Source organism: Triturus cristatus, chromosome 4_2 (assembly GCF_964204655.1).
Source record: "Triturus cristatus chromosome 4_2, aTriCri1.1, whole genome shotgun sequence".
Taxonomy (NCBI): Eukaryota; Metazoa; Chordata; class Amphibia; order Caudata; family Salamandridae; genus Triturus; species Triturus cristatus.
Genome location: NC_140586.1, coordinates 297,081,202 through 297,105,658, shown reverse-complemented (window position 1 = coordinate 297,105,658; position 24,457 = coordinate 297,081,202). Strand labels below are relative to the sequence as shown.

Below are 24,457 nucleotides of genomic sequence, written 5' to 3'. Positions count from 1 at the left end.
GGCCCTGGGAACTGACACTTCCCCGGGGCATAAAAGAACTGAAAAAAAGGGAGGGTGCACGTGGCCCCCTCCTCAGCCATATTTGGCCCTCGGGATCACCACCTTCCCAGGGCATGGCCAAATTGAAAGTGGTGCTGCATGGCCTCCCTCCTGGGCCATATACGGCCCCCCAGGTCCACCACCTCTCCTAGAGCCATTAATGACATTTGAGATGCCATGAGTGATGTCATGAGTGATGTCACTGACCATGTCATCAGTGATGTAATATGTGCAGTCATAACAACATCACAAAATATAATGATGGACGGAGTGTTGAAACTTTACAAAGACTCACCGCCAGTCACAGATCTGGGTTTAATCTATCGGTATTTTGCTCACCAAATCACCCCAGTCTGGTCCTGAGTCCTAAGATGGCTGCCACCACTTGCTTGTTGATATGATGGCAGCCAATCACCTGATTGAATTGGACCCAAAAGTTGTCTGATTTGTCTCTGGAATCGTTCAATCCCAGGTAACAGGAAATATCAATATCCTTAGTGACATGTGGGGTTACACAAGGATCTTGTCTCCACTTTTTCAAATATTTACCTACAATCATTACATACATGACTTATGAAAATGGGACCATTTTCACCATTATGAAGCGTGCCTTCTTATGATCTTTAATACCATGATAGGCGAAAATGGTCGGTTTTGGGCAGATTATTGAATATTGCATAAATGCAAACTAGCACAACCTTAAGTAGGCAAAAATGAAGTTTAATCTTATGGCTCTACACAATTATATCCAAAGGATCATACACTGCTAGAGGCCGTTTGCATATGTGGGAAATGTATTAGCTCCCATGGAAATTGTCACGACTCCAAGGTTTTATCTTTGACTCACTGAGGTCTTTGAAACATCATGGGCAGTTGTTCTTCCACTAACTTTCACATGTTTCACAAGCACAGTGTTTTGGCATCTACTGAGGTGTTGGGTGAAGGTTAAGATTTTGACCATCTCAAATAAGGCTTCAAGTCTTTAGCATAGGAGAGGAGCAAACACCAATACCACTGTTAACTGCTGTTTGGGAGAAACAAATAGGGCAGGATTCCTCTGTTAATTCAAACCATATCACTCACAGAGAGCCAAGTGAGAGCTTCATTAGGTCCAAAGACTAATAACATACAGTGTGATACCCTACTGAACAGTCACCCAAAATATGACTATTTATGTACTATATACCTAAAATTCAGTAACCTCTTTGGGAAAAAGTAGTTGGTGTCCTTATTACCCATATCAAGAGTGATCTTATATTCACATTGAGAGGTTTCAAGGTTGTTGTCTACGCAGTAATTTAAATCTGTGGCTTCCATGTTACTCGCAGCAGGCACTCAAAACGTCCTGCTGTCTCACTGGTATTCATTATGTTAACATGAATCTACCATCATTTGTGTCCATCTTCTCTTGCAGGCTTAGATGCCCCAACAAATTTGACGGCCACTGAGGTGACTCGCAGAAGTGCTCTTATTTCCTGGCAGCCTCCGGTGGGAGACATTGAAAATTATATCCTGACCTACAGACCTACCAACGGCAGCCGGAAGGTAGGATTCCACCATGGTCAGAAAAGAGACGTGGGGAGAATAGGTAAAAATGAGGAAGACACACTGGTTGATAAAGGGAAAATAAAAGGAGAGGATAGAAGAGAGATGTGAAGAGTAGAGAGACTTGGAGAAAGGAAGATGCTTTGGTGAGGGAAAATAGGAGAAGGATAGAAGGACATCAGAAGCAGGGTGTAGCTTCATTGGGAATGTTTAGGTGAGGGCAAGCATAAGGGAGTGATTGGGAGAGGAACAGACAAAAGATGAGAGTAGTAGAAGTCCTGGAAGTGAGTAGGGAAGGCAACAGTGGCAGTGGGAAACACACACACAACCTCAGTGTGGTTCTGGGGACATTATTGGGACATCCTTCCTCTAGGAATAGTGAAGATTCTGAAATGGAGATTGTGGGCGGCTCTTCCTAATATGATTAGGCCAACCTACCCTCAAGGGTATCCTAAACCTCACTAGTGCAGCACCACTTTGCTGAGTATTGAGGATTCTTAAAAAGAGATTGGAATATTCTTGAGTGTAGGCTGACCTATAAAACCGATATTACGGCAGCCTCCTGGTTACATCAATAAGGCAACCTTTCTTTAAAAGTAGTGAAGGTTCTGACATGCAGATAGGGAGCAGAACCTGATGACATCACTAGGTCTACCTGATACTTATTTCACAAGTTCTCTTGTAATCACAACCCAATAGATCCTACTTGGCCCTCAGGCAAGCACAGATATGGACCAACGTACCCGCTTGGGCAGAAGGATTAGACAGACTGTGACCCATGCACCTCTCTCAAAGTACCTGGGAATTATGCATAAGGGACTGCAATCAGAGCCTGACAGGGTTTATCTGGAATACATTTATATTTCAAGTGGGTTGCTTGCACTCTTTTCCCCAAAAGATATAAACACACAAGAAATCCAATCGGCCATTATAAAAGGAATTTATTAAATACAACAGCCCTATTTTAGTGCAAAATGTATGCAAACATGTAATTATATATATAAAACGTATGGTGATTGATATAAAGACAACATACAGTATAAACATTCACAACATAATATGTGATAATCTTTGATGGAATCCCTTTTGTAATTTTCCTATCTAATGTCTACATTAGCACCAAAATATCGCCCAAAATGAGAGTTTTCCAGATGGTGCACACAAATACCTGTTCACTTCTTGTACTTTTCTAGTCTTCTGTCAGTCCTTGGATAGGCTTGTTCTCATCTCTGTTATGTTCATGTTCTGATAAAATGAGATAGTAAGCGGGAAAGCATGACCCTGGCACAGACTATTTGTCAAATATGCTCTCTCTGGAATGTCTGATGCAACTCTTTCCTCAAGAGACTTGTAAACACACTTTATATACAGTATTTGAACTTTATTTTGGGGGAAACTACAATATGTGCTGTAGTGTGGGAATAGAAGCATGTGAATTTCCCTGCAAGGCTATCAAAAGCCACTGTGCTTTTCTCTCAATGTCATACGACTATATAACATACAAACTAGAAATACACTGTCAACGAATAATAAAGAATTGTTATACTGTAAGTGCACATAAATGAAACTGCGCAGAGCAGTTATACATTACAAACTATATGTGAGACCTTACCATTGATGAACCCAACAAGCAAATATACATGTGAAAGGCTACCCAGAGGCAGGAATTAGGCAGATCATACAACAAACCCTCTAAGAGTATTGAAGCTTGTTAAATGGAGATGGTGGGCGACTAGTGGGGACATCTTTAGGGAAGCTTTCCTCAAAAAGTATTTAAGGCTTTAAAATGAAGATTGAGACAGTTCCCTTTTCTGATGATTGAAGGCTCTGAAAAGGAGATTTGGGGCGGCAACTGATGACAGCCTATGATTACAAGTAAACCAATCAGATGTAAGGAGGTTCTGCTGTCATTTCTTGAAGCGAGATGTAGCCTCCTGGAAGAATCATATCTCTTTGAAGGCCTACCTACTCATAATCATCTTCAGATTCAATGGCGAAGCAGGTCGATGCATGTGTACCTTCCGAAGAGTTCTCCAGGTCCACTGTGTGTTTTGTCTTCCCTCACTGACATATGTATGAGCATTCCTAATAAGTAAACTAATGTGTTATCTCTTCCCCACTACTAGAGCTAGTAGAAAACTATAGTAATGCACATTTTGCTTTATATAGTATTTTCTTTATATTAACTTGGGGTTACCAATAATCATATCTCGTCTTTTGGCATTGTGTGTATTTGAATCATGGAGCAGTTTCCAAACCCAGGAATGAAACCAGATTCTATGCTGTGCACAATAAAGATGTGTTAATGTCTGTTAGAGCATTTGTTGCCCAAAAACGCAATTCTGGCTCTCAGAATAAGCATCTACGACCATCCGCGGCCCATGCAGGTAAGAGCGGCGGGTCTGGTTCGGGGGAGATTTGGACTGAGGACGATGAGGGAAAATTAAATAAATTATTAATTTTCCCTTGTTGTCTGCTGAAATCCCCCCTCCCCACCCTGACCCACCACTCTTACCTGCAGGGGCCGCTGCTGTCAACGACCAAGATGCCAGGTGGGCGGTTGCTCTTATAGTGGCCTGGGAAAGTACTTTCTGGCACAATAAGGTTGGAAAACGGCAAGCATGAAGAAGGGAGGGGTGTGGGGAAATGGAGTTAGATGTGAGATGAAAGGAGATTAAAGAGCTGAGAGGAGATAACTGAAAACTAGATGTAGAAGGGAAAAAGAGTGGAGTAGGGAGGGGAAGAGATTAGAGGACCGGTGAGTGATGATTGGTGGGAAAAAGATTGGAGTTCAGAGGAGTGATAAAAAGAAAAATGGATATTAGCGGGGAGGATGGGAAATTAGTGTTAGGAAAAACCAACGGGGTTGGTGAGAAGGAAGGATATTAGAGAACAATAAGAGCAAATAGGGGTGGTGAAGTGAAAGGAGCGTTGCGATGAAGTAAGATGGAAAGTAGCAATGAAAATGGATAGTATTGCAGGCCACAGGATTGGGGTGGCTGTGAGAGGGAAGGAGGTTTAAAATGAAGAGGTAATGATGAAATGAAAGGGGACTGGAGTTGAAGTGAGGTCGAGAGGTGAGATGAGAAGTAAGTAGATCCAGGGCGGAGAGGAGTGTAGAGTGGTGGTGAGATGGAAAAGTGGTTTGAGGATGGTGTAACATGAAAGAAAGAGACAAGTAGAAAGATGGAGAGTTAAGCAGAGAACCAGACGGGGAGCAATACTTATTGTTTGAGTGTATGAGGTACAGAGAGTTGGAGGGTGGATGAGGGGCAGTAGAGAGGGAGAGAGGGGTAGGCCACACGGAGAGGACAGCGAGAGAGGTTAAGGTTGAGAGTGAGGTTCGTTAGAGAGAGGTAGTGGCAGAGAGAGGTAGAGGTGCACAGGTCAGATATTAAGAGAAGAACAGAGAGCTACAAGCTGGAAAGAGAGTCATGAGGAAAAGAAAGGGATAAATGAGAAGAGGTATAGAAAGAGAGGTCAGATAAATCCGGTAAAGAGAGTAGAGAGGCAGAGACACAGGGAGACAGAGAGATGGGTGAAGTGTAGAAAGAAAGATGAGGTGTAGAGAGAAAAATAGTGAAGTAGAGAGTGAAGAGTCAGCGACAGGAAGAGAAGTGAGGCTGATAGGAAGAGAGGGGTGAGGGAAAGACACAGAGAGAGAGCTGAGGTAGAGAGGTCAGCAAAGAGAATGAGGTAGCACTAAAGAGGTGAAGTAGAGATGCGAGAGAAGAGATAATGACAGAGGAATAAGAGGTGAGGGTAGAAAATGAGCTAGCAAGAAAGGACTAAGGGAGTGTTAGAGGTGAGGAAGAGGGAACATATAAACAAAGTGGGAGGGAAAGTGGACAGATCAGGCAACAAAGGAGTGGTGTGGCAAATTCAGCAGTTATGTATTGAGAGAGGCTGGTACAGTGGCATAGCTAGACCTTTGGCCACCCGTGGCAGTCCCTGCGTTTGCCGCCCCGTGGCAGCCACATGTAAGAGCGGGGGAGGGTGCTGGTGATTCCTGCGTTTGCCACCCCACGAAGGCCGGAGATAAGAGAAGGAAGGAAGGCTGCGGCCCTCAAAACTCGTGCTGCCCAGGGCAGACCACCCCTACCACCCCCATCCTTGCTATGCCTCTGGGTTGGTAAGACATATATATGAAGCAGTGAGAGAGGTGAAGTACATGAAGGAGAGGTACAGGGAGGGGAGATACATACGACACAGTTATGTGCGGAGAGGGGGAGAGGTGGAGAGTAATTTGATGTAGTGATGACAGAGAGATGGCTATGCAAAAGAAGGCAAAGAAAGTTGCAAAGAGAGAGGTGAGGTCTGATAAAAGGGTAGAGAGAGGTGAGATCGACAAAGGCCAGGAAGAATTGAGATAGAGGCAGGGGACTAGGTACGTAGAGATAGGTAGGGAAGGAGAGACGAGAAATGTTGAGGCAAATTTAATGAGAGATATGGGACAGAAAGATCATTTTTTTAAATGAATTACCACCAACTTCGTAGGAGCAAGAGTGTTGTGGTTGATAGGCCAGGCATGCACACTAATCTATTGTGGAGTGGTCCTGCCAAGGTGTCAAATTAACAATTAATTTACAGCACCAAGACTTCTGACTGTTCTGATCACTTTACTAGGGGGTCCCGTGGAAGGTGGAAGCCATTGGCAATTCCCAACTTTGCTCATGGCTTAAAATGCCTCTACTAGAATGGTAGTAAGAAAGTGGAAGAGAGATGGAGAGAGAGATGGAAAGGGATATGATCAGCTGCGGCCCGTAAAGGTAAGAGCGGTGAGGCTGGTGGGGGGGATTTCAACAGACGATGACGAGTGAAAATTAAATAAATATTTAATCTTCGCTCGTCATCATCCATCAAAATCCCCACCCCACCCGGCCCCACTCCTCTTACCTGCACGGGCCGCAGATAGATATGATAACAGGACACAGGGAGAGGAGATGAGAGGAAAAGGGGTAAGAAGCTTATGGAAATGAATGCAGATTGTTAGTGAAGTAACATGGAGAGTCCAGGTGAGAAGGGGGCTAGAGGTGAAGATGACTGTAGAGTGATGGGAAGATGAAAAGTGAAGCACTGAAGTGAACCTGGGAGTAGAGGTGAGAGAGAAGGGGTTAGAAATTGGCAGGACTTTACAAGGGTTGTGGGATGTGAATAAAATAGAATTGAAGTGAATTAGTAAGTGGAGGTGAGAGGGATGAGATAACAGACCAAAGAAATGGGGAGTGAAGGTGAGAAAGAAGGAGCTCAAGAGGAGGCGAGGGGGGTAGAGTGCTTGTGAAATGAATAAGAAAATTGAGTTGAAGTGAGATGGGGAGATTAGATGAAGAGGAGTAGATTAGAGATGCATGAGCAGTAGTGTGTTGAGACATGAGATGGAGAGAGGCAGAGATAAGAAAGGATAAGATCACAGGCTACAGGAAAGGGGAGTGGAGGTGAGACGGAAGAAGATTAGATGCTGAAGTGGGATTTAGAGTGGTGGTAAAATGAGCTGGAGAGAGACAAGAAGGAATAAGGTTGCAGGGGACCAGGGGCGTAGCGTGGTCAATAAGATTTGGGGGGGGCTTCAGATTTTCTGACAAGCAAATGTCAAAATAAATAATAGGGCAAGCAGGGCACATAAGAGAGGATAGAGACGCACTGGAAAGAGAGACAAATGTGGATTAATAGGGGTAATAAGTGAGAGAAAACACAATATTTTGCAAAATAACCAGCATTTTTTAAGACTTTCAAAGCAAAGAGGGTGATGGTGTGTGTGCTATTTTTTGTCAGCGTTTATGTAAAAATTCCTTGTGAAATCCGAAAGACACCTCACCATATCTGACTGAGAGCACCTGTACCCAACTATTTACCTGAAAGTACATTTGTTAGGGGGGGTGTAACACCCCCTCTGAAGCTACGCATCTGCAGGGGACAGGAGTTGGGAGTGGAGATGAGAAGGCAAGAGATCACAGACTAAATGAGCACAGTGGTGAGAGGGGAGAAGGTGAGAGGTGTGGCATGTCCAGTGCTAGTGAAAGGAATGGGTTTGGCTAAAGTGAAATTGAGAGATGAGGTGAGAAGGGAGCACATAAGAGATAGTGGACCTGATAATGATGTCGTCAGCGTATTGCGACCTGTGCATAAACCCCTGTTTACTCACGGTTTGGAATTATAAATTAATAGACATTTAATGTATCCAATAATTATCGAATTCGTTAAACACCTCAAGGCTTGTAAATTTCGGCAGGTCAAAGCTGCCGAAATTTATCAGAGGAAAATCATACACTATTTAGCGTATCATACGGATTTTAATGCATTAAACACCAAAATCTGCATGTTATTTCCAATAGACTCGTAATAGGTGCTATTTATCTCACCCGATAAATAAGGTACACGTGGTATCTTTATTTAACAGGTGCGCTAAATACCACCTACACTCATAAACAGAGCCTTAGGCTCTGATTACGGGGTTTGTGGGAATGAAGGTGCTATTCATCACACCTGATAAATAACAATACCCTGCCCAACGCCATTTTATCGGGTTTGATAAATAGCCCCAATACGAGTTTTTGAGGCATAACGTGGCTTTTAGTGCTTAAAGCACCGAAATCCGCATAGTACGGTAAATCCCGTACGCTTTTTTACTGTTAAACTCCAGGGTTTACTGGGCGAACTTTAATGAAGAATGAGATATGTAACAGACCTGGGGGCATATTAGCAAGGGCTGGTGATATCATTATCGCTGCTTTAGCATCCGTTTTCGGGCGATAAGCGGCGATAATTATATTGCAATATCATCAAGGACACGCTAGCGCGTGTTTCTTTGATGTAGAGCCCATTTTTTCACAGCCTCGCATCGCTAATGAGATGCAAAGAAGGCGTGGCTGTGAAAACAACACATGAAAATATCGTGAAGGCAGCTTTGCGATATTAACAAGGAGGTGCAGCGATAAAAAAAATCGCGCTACCTCGGCCTTAACGCTGTAATTTAAGGTCTGTTAAATTCCAGACTAAGGCATACTAATAATGGTTATGATGATACGACCACAGGGTCGTATCAGCAATGTTATCGCTGTTTTCCATGGAACATCGCTGAAAAACCAGCGATGTTCCATGGTAAACACCGCTATCGCTGAAATATTATCGCCATAGCGCTATGTATTGTTAATATAGAGTTATCATGGCGATAATTTTCAGCGATAGCCGGCGATAATATTCCTACCGCTATGTGGGGCCAGCGATAACTGGCCCTTGTTAATATGCTCCCTGGTCATTACAAGATGCTGTAAATACCACCCAGCTCGAAATTTCGATCCCTATGCCAAGAGGGATGCAAAGAGGGGTCCAGGCAGGCTTCTGAAACATTCTGACCAGCTTGCAATTAGTGCCACAGAGAGTAGGCAGAGTGGCGGGGAGACAAGATGGAGGGAGATGAAAAGGGAAGTGCAGGGGAGCGAGGAGGTGAAAGACAAAGATGGGAGGTAACGTGGGATGGAAGAGGGGTAGAGAAGGGGGCGATTAGAGAGGCGGAGGGCTCAATGGTGGTGGTGCGATGAGAGGAAGACAAGATATCACAGGCTACGGCAGTGGGATGCTGAGAGGGAGAGGTTACAGGTGAAGAGGCATGGAGAAGCAGGGAGGCGCCTACCCTCCGTGCTGCACTCAGAAGATTAGCGCTGTAATCTGAAGATTGCAGAGGGCACGGTATCTGCAGATTGCACTGCAGTGATAATTACGCACTCATCCGAGGCGCCCTCTTGTTTGACGGTGAGATGGTAATGAGCCACTGTCTGTCAGGATGGGCCCCATGGCCAGTGTTTGTTTTCCGAGTGCCGCGCGGCTCCTGCATCTTCATTCCTCACCTGTGCCTGTCCTCCCTCCCCCTCCTCTCGCTGTAGCTGTCTCTGATGACCTTCCGGGGATCTGAGTCTGGGATAAGCCCCAGGTCTGAGCACACCGTGCAGGCTCAGAAGCGCCGTCAGTATGAAAGGCTGTTTTTTAGAGGAACTGTCATGAAAAGAAGGGTCTGGGAGTCACGCTGATAAAGGCCTCCGAGCCGGAGCCTGCTCTCATCTGCAGATAACATACGGGCTGGAGGTGGCGCGTTCTGAATGCACCTTTGTTCTTTGTAATTTGCATTCTCTTACCAACTGTCTTTTATTTCTTTTTTCTTCCTTCCTTTTTTCTTCATTCATTTTTATGTTCTGTTCATCCTCCCACTTCCGTTCTTCCATTCCTCACTCCCTCACCGTGATTTCCCCTTCCATTATCTTCCCGTGCCTCTCCTCCGTTTTCCCTTCCTTCTCCTCCCCTTTTCTCTTCTTGTCCTTTTCCTCCCTTCTTGCATTCACTCCCTACTTTTTCTCCCCCTCTTACTTCATATTTTTCCTGTTCTATTTTCACTTCCCTGGCTTCATCTTCCCTTTTACGTGTCCTTCTTTCGTTCTTTATCCCTCTCACCCAAATTTCCCTTTCCTCAATCCATTACCCCCTGCGTCTTTGCTTATTTTTTCCTCTGTGCCCCCTTCGTTCCTTGTTCTTCTTTCCTTTATTTTCCATACCTACTTCTTGTCTTCGTACACTTCCGTCCCTCATTCTATTATCCATACATCATATCCGTGTGTCACACAATTCAACTTTCACACCTTTACATTTTCTTACCGTTCCTCACTCGCTTTGTTCTCATTCGTTTGTTTTCCTCCCTTGAATCCTGCCTCAACTCCTTCTGCACTTCATTACTCTCTCCTTCCGAACCTCCATTGATCCCCACACCTGGCCAGACACAGGAATTGATAGTAGATGCTGAGGACACCTGGATCCGCCTTGAGGGTCTCTCGGAGAGCAGTGAATACACCGTGAGGCTGCTGGCAGTGGACGGGGCAACGAGGAGTGGCATCACCTCCACTGTGTTCACCACAAGTGAGAATTCCAGGGTTCGAGGTCCTTATAAATACATGCTTTCAGAGAAGTTACAAAGGCTCAAAGACGAGAGCCTCCTACACACGTTCCTAAACAGAAGTCTTCTCTGGGGTACCACTATTTCTCGGGGTTGGAATTTTCCTAGACATGTGCCTTCATACATTTCTAGTTTGTGGGTAGTGAGGGTTGGGGGAGCAATCCTCTAGATGTGCCTCCAGGGAAGTTATGTCTGGGGTATCAAGTCTTAATGGGTGTTCCCTCCTAAAGATGCACAATAACAGAAATATTGTCTGGAGGTACCAAGGCTCGATGGATGGACATGTTTTTGGAATACTCCTGCTTTGAGCCGGCATCGTCATTATCTGCAATGAAAGCTATCACCTCGCACTGAGGCTAGGTCTGCACTACAGTCACAAAATGATATTTGAAAGTGAACCACCGCAAACTCCTCTGTGTATGTGGTAGGAGACAGCTCCGCCCCCTCAGCCTGCCAGAGATTGACCATCCTACCAACACAGACCCTTTATTGTTTGGCTGTCTAGGAGGAATACACAAAGGCCTACTGTCAACTACACCTAGTCATTTGACCGAAGAACAGGCTGCACCAAAAGATAAGGACAAGAAAATGTCAACTTTCTAAAAGTGGCATTTTCTGAATTATGATTTAAAATTCGACTTTTCAATTAAAGAGAGTTTCAGATTACAATTCCTAAGATACCAAACATGACTTTCCTACCTACTCCCAAGTAAAAGTGATCACGTATTAAATGTAATACGGTAACCCAATGTCATCCTATGGGAGAAGTAGTCATTTCAATAGTAAAAAAAATTATTTGATGTTTTTTCATTACCTGGATATGTAAAACTTAAAAGTACATGCCCAACGTTTTAAATACAATACGCCCTGCCCTATGGCTGTTTTAGAGCCTACCTTAGGGTTGACTTATATGCATTGAAAAAGAAGGTTTAGGTCTGGCAAAATATTTATTTTACCAAGTCGAAATGGCAGGCTTGAGACATGTTTAAAAAGGCTACTTAAGTAGGTGACACAGTTAGTGCTGCAAGCCCATCAGTAGAATTTAAATTACAGACCCTGGGTACCTGAGGTACCACTTTACTAAGGACAGATAAGTAAAATAATTATGAAAATTGGGTTTAAGCCAATTTTACCATGTTTAAAGGAGACAGCACACCAATTTGGCCCTGGTTAGCAGCGGTAAAGTGCACAGAGTTCTTAAAGCCAACAAAAATGGATTCAGGAAACTAGAGGGTTAAGGCAACAATTTGAGGGGAAGACCACCCTAAGGCTGGCAGGTCTAAAAACTGAAATGTGGGCTAGCATCATTTCTAGTGGCTGAGATTAATTCAAGCATTCCACACATCACTGCTGTTGATTAAAAAGTCAAGATGAACGGACCACTTGGCCACTCACCAAAGTTATAACAGATGGCTGCCCAGGACACCCCCAATAAGGAAGCATCTCATTGCCCCCAAAAACATCAGAAGTGCTCCCACTTCAAGGAGAAGGGTGGCAAAAAGTAATTTAATCTAGGCACTACAATACCTTTCACCTGCCCTGGGGAGTGAGTGGATATCCTTTGGTATGAGATGGCTATATAAATGCAGTAGTAGTAGAGTGGGATTCATGCTTGGATTTTAGAAGAATGATTATTGAGAGCAGTAAAATGAAAATCATGATAAAGCCAGACAGTCTGCACATAGAAGAACAAAAGAAACAATAAAGATGCTCTTTGCAACAGGATCAGTAGTGGTACAAGTTGCCTGGGCTTTTTCATAGCTTACGTGCAACTAGATCAGACCGTCTAGATCTTAGAGTAAACTGGGGCAGAGAACATTTCAAAGAGCTTTTATCATACAAAGACATATATGTGTATGTATGTTTATATATGTATGTGTGGGAGTATTCACTGTAGGAATCTGGGTTTTTGTTGCAGTTGTCCCACCATTTTTGGTACCCCTTTTTAGCTGTTAGATGTGGATTTTCGACTCTGAGAGTGCACTGATGCCTGCTAAGCAGACCTCAGTGCCAGGTCTCCTTTGTTAAAAAAAAGTGATGTCTAATTGTTTCACAATTGGCCAAGGACTTTAGCACCGTTCTAAGTCCCTAATAAATGGTACCCAAGTACCTAGGGCAGGGGTATTAAAGATGGTCCCTTAGGGCTGCATCATATCTTCTGACACCCTAAGGGACCCGCACACAAATTCCACACAGACTGCCATTGCAGGCTGCGTGATATGGTGCAAACCATGTTTGAAAACATGAGAAGACACACTCCTGTGTGCCATGCTTAAGACACTGCATGGGCTATATGTAAGTCACCCCTACAGTAGGCCTTGCACCCATAAGGCAGGGTGCATTATAGCACATGTGAGGACATATCTGCCTGAGAAGATATGCCCCTATATTGTCTAGTCTATTACTAGATTTTGCAAGTGAGCAGGGAAGCCATCTTAAGGTATGTACTGGGCACTGGTCAAAACTAGTTTCCAAGCTACATAATGGCTTCACTGAAACCTATGGTCTTTGGTATCAAACACCTCATATTAAACCCACTGTGATTCCAGTGATTGCTCTATTAATACATACACCCAGAAGGTACTGTGGAGGTACTCCCTGAATACTACTTGTCCTCTAGTGTGCTGGCTGACTGGTCCTGTCCAGCCTGCCACCACAGACAAGTTTCTTACCCCCTAGAAGGTGAGAGCAGTAGCGGCCAGCATTGCTCACGGGCGGGGGGAGGCAGGCACTAGGGGTCGCGGGGAAGATTCACGGGGGCGTGGCACAGGGGGGAAATCGCGGGGAAATTAAATACATTTTTTTTAAAAATTAAACTAATCTTTATGCCGGGTTCCACGTCTTCTCGGCTCCTGCTCGGCTGCCTCCATCAGGAACAGGAAGCAGGCAGCCAGGCTCCCTCCACTCAGCCAATCACAACGCTGCAAGCAGCGTTGCCATTGGTCAGTACGCCATCCAGCCGAGGGCTAATGGGGTGGCCATGTTTCCATGCAGGCTACAATCCAGCCTGCATGGATAAGGGCAGAGTGCGCATGACTGGGTTGAGCGGCCGGAGAAGGCCGACCAAACAGTCTTTGCGCACTCAGAAGTGGGCAAACCACTTCTGCCCTGCTCAAACAGTAGAGCATAACCACCCACCCACCTGCCCGTAATGTGCAAAGCAAACAAAAAATGTTAATAACTTTTAGTTATTTCCATTTTATGTCTTGACTTTCTCGCACTGCGAGAATGCAGTGGGGCGACGCTCCTCTGGCCTAGTGGAGGAGCTGCCCGTGGGTGAGAGCCCTGCTCCCAGTGGTAAAAAATATGTTGCTCTTACAGGATGTGTTTACACTCCCTCCAGCAGCATGGCTAGTAAATTAACATGTCAAGGCATGGAGCTTCAAAGAGCCCACCACCTTTGATATACGAAACTGGCTTCCCTAGACCGAGGAGATGCCACCCCCTGTTTTGAGGCCCATTTGGGACCAGGACAAGTGAGAAATTAGCCATGTAAGGAGGCGTGTTGCACCTCCAGGCTAGTCACACTCTTAAGGTGGGCTGCCTGAAGTGAACACAAAAGGGAGAATTCCACCATCTTGTGTGTGGTGGAATTAGGAACTCTGGGACAGGGTGATGCCCATTACCCCCAGGAAGTGGTCATCTAGGGGTGTAGTGACCCCAGGGGTAAGTAGTGTATTGGCTACTACCCTTTACACCCCTTAATGCCCCTAAATTGAATGTTTAGGTAGCCCCTGACACCAGAAAATCTGATTCGACCACTGGGAACCAAGGAAGAAAGAAGGACCGAAAAGAGTGAGAACTGAAGACCAACACCAAAGATTGGTGCAAAACTCTGCCAGGCTGCTTGTACTTTGACCATCGTTGGGACTGACTTTGCCGAACACTAGACACCCTCCTCAAAACCCTTGGAGTACTGCTCAGCACTTCAACAACTGGGAAAGATCTCCCTAGGAGTAGAGGAGCTGCTCCCCTGCATCTGCAGGCACTGCAAAGCATCTGCTGGTCCACCGTGCTGCTAGCCATAGGGCTCACCAAAGGAGCAGAACTAGAGGAGAAAGGTCTTCTTGCTCCAGGAAGGCAGACCCATCTCCTTGACGCCAGGACCCCCAGGAGCTGCCCAGCACCAATACCCCTGGCACTGGACAAGTTGCAGCAACCAAGGCTTGTTGGTGGTCCAGTCCAGACTCCACCAGCACAAAGCAAGACCTACCATTGAGGGACATCAGGATTCAACAGACCAGCACAGAGAGTTGCCCTGCTGCCCTGTTTCCCCTCTTCACCAGGTCCCCAAGACCCAGAGTGAGCCTCTGACCGACCGTGACCTGACGCCTCAAAGCACCCTTGCACCAGCGTTCCACAGACCGAGTCTGAGGGAGGCGGTGATGTAAATGTGGTCCTGAGACCCTCAGGAGCTGATACCATCCTTGAGTTTTGCCAAACTGGTCCCCCCCCATTGCCACCTGCAGCCTCTTTCTGCAAGGATGGAGAACCGCAAGAGTCTTCAACAGCGAACCCACGGACAAAGCCCCACTGCACAACAGACTACCAGCCCAAATGTGATTGGACCAACGGAGTCCCTGTGTACCCAAGACCCTCCAGCCCTGAGACCCTGTGTGGGTTCAACGGGACTGGCCCCCTAATCTCAGCATGCAGCCTCTTTTTAACAGGACCATCTCAGGTTGACTTTAACGGGGCACCCGAAGCCGAAAAGCACTTCTGCACCCAAACACCCCAGAGCCGACCGAGGGGACCTGTTGGTGCTGCCTTGGACCTTGCCTCATACTTACCTTATGTGCAGAAGAAAAGTCCTGTAAGTCGTTGTCAATTGACCAAATGCAGTATATGTTTTCCCCCATAGGATAACATTACCGCTTTAAGGATACAATTCAGTGCATTTTCTAAGTCTTATAAAATCACTGTCTCTAAAAGTACTTACTTGATTATGATGATCTTGGTGTCTAAATTCATATAAAAATCTGTGTTATTTTTATAAATTGGTGTTGGATTTCTTTATTGAGTGTGTGTCTCATTTACTGACACTGTGTGTTCAATAAATGCTTAACACTACCCTCTGATAAGCCTAAACTGCTCGCCCACACTATCACAAAAGAGAGCATTTAGAATTAGGATTTTAACCCCTGTAAACCAGTAAGGGTTGCCTGGACTCTCTGCACAGTGTACCTCATTTTGGTGCACTATATAGAGAGCCAGCTTCCTACATTCACCACTAGAGCATTTAATGGAACTTAATCTTCTCTAAACACTTTTTCCAAAATAATTATCTGTAAGTATTGGAGCACCTGATGTTGGTACCAGAGCAATATGCACATCGCCCTGTGACTTGATGGTAGCATGGCCTCACACTGTGCACTTTCTATACAGTTTTTAGGTCTGGCGTTATCCAAGACCTATTGATTTTGCCAGAAGGATATACATAAAAATACTTACTCACAGGGGCTTAGAGCTAGCACTCGTCTTTCACTGGTCTGTTGTTGTGTCATTCACATTTTAAATCATCCCACTACATGATACAGCAGGGGGCAGATGCTCAGCCTACTTCAGCCACTGGCTAACTTCACTCTGATTGATGGCATCCTTTTCTTTCACAAGATACACGTCCATACGCAAAGTAGTCAAACAGTGCCAGGGACTACTTTAGCAATGTGTGTTATATGAGATAAAAAACGTATTTTTGCTTTTATCCAGTATTTGTTAAATATTGCTAGGGCCTATCAGCTCCCCTAACAATAAAGTTTTACAAAAACCATTTGAAAAACAAAATGAGTATTGACTAAGTCAAAGGTTGGCAGCCAATGCCAGACCTATTGGCTTTGCCGGTGTTTGATGTATATGTTTTGGGCCATCAAAGTAGTACAAAATTGCTGTAAATAGCTGTATTCAAAAACTTTACTATGTTTCCGAACCTGTAGCCTTGTTCTCCATGTTTCAGATTTCAGTGGGGCAGTAGAGACTTGCCTTACAAAGACACTTGTACATCGATCTATATGAATTAGAGAATTGGATGGTACACAGGAGCCCTGTGTCCCATTAACTATGTTATGCGATATACATCCGAGATCTGTACAACTTTTCTTATACGTTCAACGTGTACCAACTCCATCTATAATGAATAACAATGATCAGGTGCATATGTATTTTTTGGCATATATGAAAGGAATTTGCAATCCACTATTCTACATACTTGAAACCCATCTATGACAATTCAACCTAACTTTGAAATGTGTATGTGCATTGTGTTAGGTGTATTAGAGCTCTGTGTGATAATACAACCCCCCTCCCCCACAATTGGCTGTGCATTACTTTTTGTATATATTTATCAAACCCATCCAAGATAACGTAGCCTTATTCTCCACATTCTCCACAGTCACTGTTATGTTTCTATATGTAAAAATCTTTCTTGGCCACAAATACACATTCAACGTCGTGGCATATACATCCTTCTGCATGTATGAGAGCCCTCACTGACAATGAGGCTTAAATATGGACGTTTTCTGTCTGCTATTCTATACGTTATAGCTCTCTAAAATATTTGCCTCTCTACACCGTTGTCACCTATACATTTTCCTATATGGATTATAGCCACCCATCATAAAAAAGCCTCACTTTACTCAGTTGTCCTTACATTATCTTTATAATTGTAAAATCCTTGAAGGTAGAAAACCATATTTACAGTTACATATATAATATTCTATGTTATTATATCCCTCAAAGATACTACATCCACACTCTTCACAGCCATACTTTATTTCACACCTACGTGTTCTCTAAAACAATACCGTACTTTGCACAGCTGTCTACCCATGAGTATGTATGTATCAGGCATCTGGGCTCGCTCAGCACTGTTGTCCTCCTGTTTCTCTGTGCCTTGATGTATATTCTTTATTCTCTTTGTGCAGGGGGTCGGGTCTTTGCACTGCCTCAAGACTGTGCTCAGCACCTAATGAACGGCGATACTATGAGTGGAGTGTACAGCATCACCATCAATGGTGACATAAGCCAGAGGGTGCAGGTCTACTGCGACATGACGACGGATGGCGGCGGATGGATTGTGAGTATCAACTACACATGCAGGTGCCAGAGTTGTGCCACCAAAGGGAATATAGGGCCAAGGCCCGAGGATAGGAGAGAGCTGGAGCCTTCATCCCACCTCTGGTGGTTGCTCGAAGCTCCCAAGAGTCTCTGCAACAGTTGAGGACAACAACTGGTGTTATTCCACACAAGCACGTTGTCAGGCTAGGGACACTGTGTATAGCATCGGCTAACATCATTGAGACCCAAACATTACATCAGCGAGAGGAGCCATGCCTGCCCAGAGATCCACAGGGTCAGGGTCACACAGGGACAGAAAATAGTAAAGACAAACTGTATTGGTGATTTGCAAGGTATGGGAGAATGCATGCATTTCTTATCGCTGCAGGCAATGTTTGTGATAATATCATGGAAATCAACTGTTAAACCGGTCCACCAGACCATAAAACAGGTCCACAAACAGCCAAATCCCGTCCACTCACTGACCTGTCCAACCAGCCCGTCTGGCACTGCCAAATTGCCCTGTGGCGCAGTCCAACTCTGCCCAGGTTGAGTTAATGATCAGTGTGCCCCTGGTCTCTCTCCAGGAACCAACACAGTGTCATCCATGAACAGTGCTCTCCAGGCAAAAACATGTATCCCAAAATGCTCTTTGGCTATCTGGTATGGTTATGCTATTGTGGAAACTCCATTGGCTCATCTTCCCTCCCGCATCCCCTTCAATACCAGCTGAATCATGAATTAAGCGATCATTAACAGCACCCCTTCTTACCTGGTGATCAAGAAGAAGGCATCTAGAGGGCTGACACGTAGCATCCACATTGCCACACTTAAATGCAGGATGTTCATGAAGGAACAGACCAGATCATCTCCTGCTAAGCTCCAAGGGTATGGATCTCCATCCTGGTTGGAACCAAGCTCAAAATCTACTCCACTTCAGAAGAGTGCAAGGCCCTAAAATTCAAGCAACAATTTATCATAGTGTAGTTTCATATTTTCAAGATGCAACTGAAGAGTGGCCCCAACTCCCCCGAGTGTTGCTAAGTGTCCCTTCCTAACCAAAACTACACCCCTCAATCTGTAGCCCCTTTGAACAACGTAAACTTCCTCTCTTGTTGTTACCACATTTCTGTGTTAAGTTCCTTCCCTACCTTCTCTTAATACTCTGTTCAACCCACCCACAGAACTGTGTTGCTTAGGAGCTAGGTTTGCCCTTTATAAGTTCACATAGATGCAGACGATCGTCTCCTGGTACTCCATTTTGTTATTCGGCAGAGTTATGATTGTGGCAAAACGTTTGAATGAAAGATTGTAGCACAATAATCCTTCAATGCTGCCAAAATTGACTTTGGCCTGTTGGAATCCTGCCATCATCAGCATCTGTATCGTCAGCTGTTTTACTACATCATCAAGTGCAGAATAACCTACCTGCAACAATATCAAGTGCTGAATATTGACTACTATTGTCAAGGCAAGTGTCTACAAGTATGGATTTACAGTTCTTTCCGACACAACGATGTACACTGAGGATTTAAATATTTTCAATGTACATGGATGTGGAGAAAAGTAAAGTAAATGTACACCAATATATGTGGTTGTATGTAAGAATATTGTACACATAAAATATATTCTGACGTAAATATTGTGCACTAAATATAAGTTACAAAAATATTGGCCCTGAGGATGTAGATTTTCTAATATTAACTCCAATGGGGCAATATTTCTGTAAAAGGTTTTTAAGACACAATGTTTAAGTAAAAAAGTATATTGTCAACAATAGTCTGGTTAATATTAATAGTAATGATATGGTATTCTTGTCTATTTATTTTGACAATATAGGGGCATATTATCTAGCAGCAGCGATAATTTCCGCTGAACGCGCTTAGCGCGTTTATTTCTAACGCTGGCTATCGCTGGAATTAATCGCCATGCTAGCGCGCCATCAACAACGCTTAGCGCAATGGCGAAAAAAATTCCAGCGATAGCAGGGAAATGTGCCAACATCGCTCGAAAATCAGCGATGTTTACTAAACAACGGCGAAAAGCTTGTTGATACGACCTTGTGGTCGTAAGCCCATAATCCACCTCCCATGTTAGGTATGCCTAAATCAGGATTTTAACAGATGTTAGACTCCAGCGTTAATGGCGCGTTAGCATGATTATATTTATCGCTATGCCAGATGGGGCTTCATTGTTAATCGCGAAGCTGCGTTAGCTATATTTTCCCATGGAATTTTGTCAGGCACGCCTACTTTGCATCACATTAGCGATGCATGATGGAAACGTGCACTACGACTTGGAAACACGTGCTAGCGTGCCCTTGTTAATTATGCAATACAATTATCACCGCTTTTCGACTGAAAATGGCCGCTAAATCGGCGATAATGGGCTTGATAAAATGCCCCATAGTGATGTAATATTTTGCGCTCTATATCAGATTCATAATTTCGCACTCAATATTGTGATATATAAACTATTCTAAGTAACATATGTCTTTAGGTTATAGTGCTCAGATCGCTCCCATTTTGAAACTGTACTCATAAATCTGAGCCATATATATTGAATTCTATTTTAGTTTTTTTAACCTAAATATATACCTTGTCTTTGGATCTACAAGCAAAAAATAGATCTACATCCTCCTTTTTCTTCTTAATTGCATCGTAGCGTTGTATTTAAGTTTTGCTTGCTTTTATTAGATCAGCAACGTTTTTTCCAACCCGTGTCCCTTCCTTAGTAATACAATAACTAGTTATCATGTCCCTGCTGTATGGTGTACAAGCTTGCCCTGCCATAAGAGTGTTTGTAGAGCCAGCATTCCTTTTTAGGCCTCAGCTAGACTGCACATGTGCTATCTCTTTGAGACATATTGCTTACAGTAAGTGGGCTTACAGTCCACCCAAGCCACCATTTGTTAGCTTCAGTGTCACTCTCATATCCTTCATTCCCGTTTGTCATGGCATGCATGCGCCATGCCTCTTCTCGAGTTTGGTACTCCCCTGGAGCATAGACCAAGTACTTGTGTCCATCCACTGGTCCCGTTTTTTGAGCTACAGTTTTGTGTTTAAGCTCTCCATATGAGTGCATGTGTTTTCAGTTGCTCCTTCCCACCCTCCCATCTGTGTTGCTTCTTTTCCCCTTACCCGCTTTACATCCCAGTTGCTTATTTTCCCTTTCACCCCCTGCCCCATCCGTTTCATCTCTATCCCTCCCCACCCTTGTGCGTGTTCAGGTTGTCCATTTTACATCTGCTTTTCACTCTTAGTCCCGTCTGTGTTAATTTTGTTTTGCCATACACATATTAGCCATTTTTTGTGTCACCCGAGAGCACTAAAGGGGAAAAGCTTAACATTCCACAAAATAGCTGCTGCACCATTAGTTAGTCATAATCCTTGACAAAAATATTTACTTTTAGAAGAGGGGAAAAGGAAATTATTTCACACTGGTTGCTGGTAGTTATATTAAGCTAATGTCTCTTGCATGCCGATCGTAAAATTCCCCATCTTCAAACAAAAACGACCTTACCCCCACCCACCCTCCACCCCTACCGTGTTTTGTTGCTTTCCCGCCACTCCTTGTTGTGCTCCTTGTCCCGCCCCTCCTGCCAGACAAAAAAGCACTATGACACAGGATTTTTTTGTATTTTTATAAAAATTTTATTTGAGCAGAATTAAAAAGAACATACAAGAAATCAGTTAAAGATAAAAAAACAATATACTAAAAAAAAAAAAGGAAAAGTAATCATCACTAATATTTATGTACTAAAAAGAGATCATAGCATATAAACTAAAGTGCACGTGCTAAAGTGCCATAGATTCAACAGCTATGTTTCCTCTGGAGATCCTTTTCCATTTCATCAAAATACAGTACATACTAAACACTCCTATTAATTAAAAAGGAAATGTAAACATCAGAAATATTATACAGTTTAGAAAAGGTCATTGCATATTTAACTGCAAGTGCTAAAGTACGATAGAGCCAACAGATATGTTACCCCTATAAATCCTTTTTCATTAGAACAAAATTCAATTCATACTATTCAATAGTTCTCTTTAAAGAGGAGATATAATCATCACAAATAATATGTATAAGAGAAAGAACGTTTCGTACGAACTAAAGTGCAGGTGCTAAAGCTGGCATCGATCGAACAGGCATAATATCCCTGAAAATCCTTTTTCATTATATCCAGAATATAATTCATAAAAAACAGTCCTTTTAATTAATAAGAAAATGTAAACATCACAGATATTATGTAATTGAAAAAAGATAATTTCCTATCAACTAAAGTGCAAATGCTAAAGTGCAATAAAGCCAACGGATATATTACCCCTAGACCTCCTTTTCCATTTGATCGATATTCAGATTATACTAAACAATTCGTCCTAAACAATCCTTTTCTAAATAGAGAAAAAATAATCTTCACAAATGATATATGTGAGAAACAGATCATTCCATATAGACTAAAGTGCCAGTACTAAAGTGCCATAAATCCGACACAAATGTTACCCCTGGAGATCCCTTTCAATTTGATCCAAATATTTCCAGACTGAAATACATTTTCTAATAGCTCACACCCTTTTCGCATAAGCTTCTTCAAAGATTCTTACTCGTTTCATTTTATTATACCATTTGAGAAGGGTCGGGGCTTTGGTTGTTTTCCAGTTCTGGAGGATCAACGAGCATGCCACCAAAAAAGAAATTGATAAAAACATTTCCCCCCCTCTTGTTAAAGCCTGATTTAAACTTTGTTTTAATAAACCAAACAATGCCACCTCCGGCTCAGGTTGTATATTGCTACCGAGTGCACGGCTGAGCTCAGCACACATTTTCAGCCTTGAGCATGTGCAAGAAACATGTAACCAGCCGCCCTCCCCAACCTGCTGGCAGCGAAAACACTTATTTTCAACCTCTGGATACATTTTGTGCAAAGCGTATGGGGTATAATAAACCGTCCATCGGGACAAAAACGCCATTCTTTTGAAGTTTGCTGCTCTCAATGCCTTACTGCCGTGTAGGCAAAGAATTTGCCACTCTCTAACTGAAAAAACTGCAAGACAATTTATGTTTTATTTTTTCCAGAAAATTGGTAACGACAAAGGGATCCCCTTGATTTCGAAAAACTCGATACTAATTCCCTATACCTCACAGTTTAGTTCTGAACACAGCAGCAAGGACCGAGGAGGAACCTATATTTCCTAGGGGTATATATTTATTAATCAGTAATCTAACCTGGAGGAAGCTAAAAAAGAGCAACCTGCTCTGCATACCGCATCTAACCTGAACCTCCTCCCAGTTAATACATCTACCTCCTATTATACAGTGGCTTACCTCTTTAAAACCTTTTGATTCCCAAAGTTTAACATGACTATTACGGATGTTAAGGTCCAAACTTCTGGCCTCTGTTAAGCTCAGATATCCAAATCCCGAAGACTGGGCCTTTTGAGAATAACATTTCTGAAGTCTATTAAAGAATGCTTGAAGCGTCTTGTATCGTACTTTTTTAGGAAGTTTTGATGTTTTTAAGAAGACCGGGAGCTGAGTTCCGGCTTTATGGACCATCTTACTAAGAAAAAAGCTATCCAATGATCCCCTATTGTCAAGCAGCCGCACTACTATATCCATAAACGCTGCTTCATAATAGGTACGAATATGGGGGAGAGCTAGCCCACCCCAGCTAATGTCAAGTTGAAGGATTGATCATTTTAACCTTGACGCTTTTTTGTTCCAAATGAACCGACAAAATAATTTTTCCAATTCTCTAAAAAAAACTGCATTGATTTTGATCGGAATATTTGAAAAAAGAAAAATTAATAAGGGTATTACTGACATCTTTATTAAAGCAACATGCCCTATCAGAGTAAGGGGGGAAATGTATCCACTTTCCGAATAGATCCTTAATTTTACTCAGTGTTACTTCATAGTTTGATCTAAATAAATCCGCATATTGATTTGAGACATACATTCCCAGATAGCGAATCGGCTCGGAGGATATGCTTGTTGTTTTAAATTGTCTGGGAGAAAATTACAGCTGGCATTAAGCGCCAATACTTTTTTTTTATGATGAATTTTATATCCTCCAATCGCCTCAAAGTCAGCAAATTCCCTTAAAATCCTATCAATATTTAGGGGCATATCAGCAACAACCGGCGATAATTATCGCCAAGCGCACTTAGCGCTAGGATCATTATCGCCGGCTAGCGTAGATTTTTATCACTGAGATAGCGTGCTATTAGCAACGCTTATCTCAAAAGCGATAAAAATCCTAGCGCTAACTGCCTAACGTGAGATTATCGCTGGAAACCCAGCGATAATCTCACGAAATGTGGCGTTAGCTTGTTGATAGGGACTCACAAACGTAGCCATGATATCCACCTTCCATAGGATATCATGGCTAAGTCAGTCCTGAAGCAGGCATAAGGAAAGTAGCGATAACAGGGGTTATCGCTACTTTTCCTGCCGCTGTGCTTCATAGCGTGGGGCTTGATGATAGGAGAAATGTCGCTTAGCGACATTTCTCCTGTCATGTCAGGTCAGGAACACCCACTTTGCATCTCATTAGAGATGCAAAGCTGGGCATTAAGAATAGGTGCGCTAATGCAAGGTTTCACGCGTTAGCATGACCTTGCTAATTAGGCGATAAAATTATCGCCGCTTTTCAGCAGGAAACGGCCGCAAAAGCGGCAATAATTTTCTATCGCCGCCTTGTAAATATGCCCCTTAGTTTTTCTGGTTTAAGATAAAGAATGAGGTCTTCTGCAAATAATTTAATTTTCGACATCCCCTCTATTGGTGTTTTTATGTCTGTATTATCTCGAATCCTTACGGCCAGAGGTTCTTATTAAGAATGTAAATAAAACTGACGACAGGGGGCACCCCTGCCGGGTC

The 24,457-nt window shown here is 43.4% G+C and overlaps 1 protein-coding gene across 3 annotated transcripts in view; it reads left to right on the top strand.

The window, feature by feature from the left end:
- The window catches only part of TNR (tenascin R), a 1,024,744-nt gene that overhangs the window by 967,825 nt on the left and 32,462 nt on the right, over positions 1-24,457 (top strand). For 2 of the 3 annotated variants that reach the window (XM_085601598.1, XM_085601597.1), the window contains exons 18-20: positions 1,454-1,584; positions 10,347-10,485; positions 17,443-17,594. In XM_085601598.1, the coding sequence (XP_085457724.1) occupies positions 1,454-1,584; positions 10,347-10,485; positions 17,443-17,594 (422 nt within the window). The remainder of the gene's footprint in view (positions 1-1,453; positions 1,585-10,346; positions 10,486-17,442; positions 17,595-24,457) is intronic. The other variant, XM_085601599.1, reaches the window with a different exon arrangement.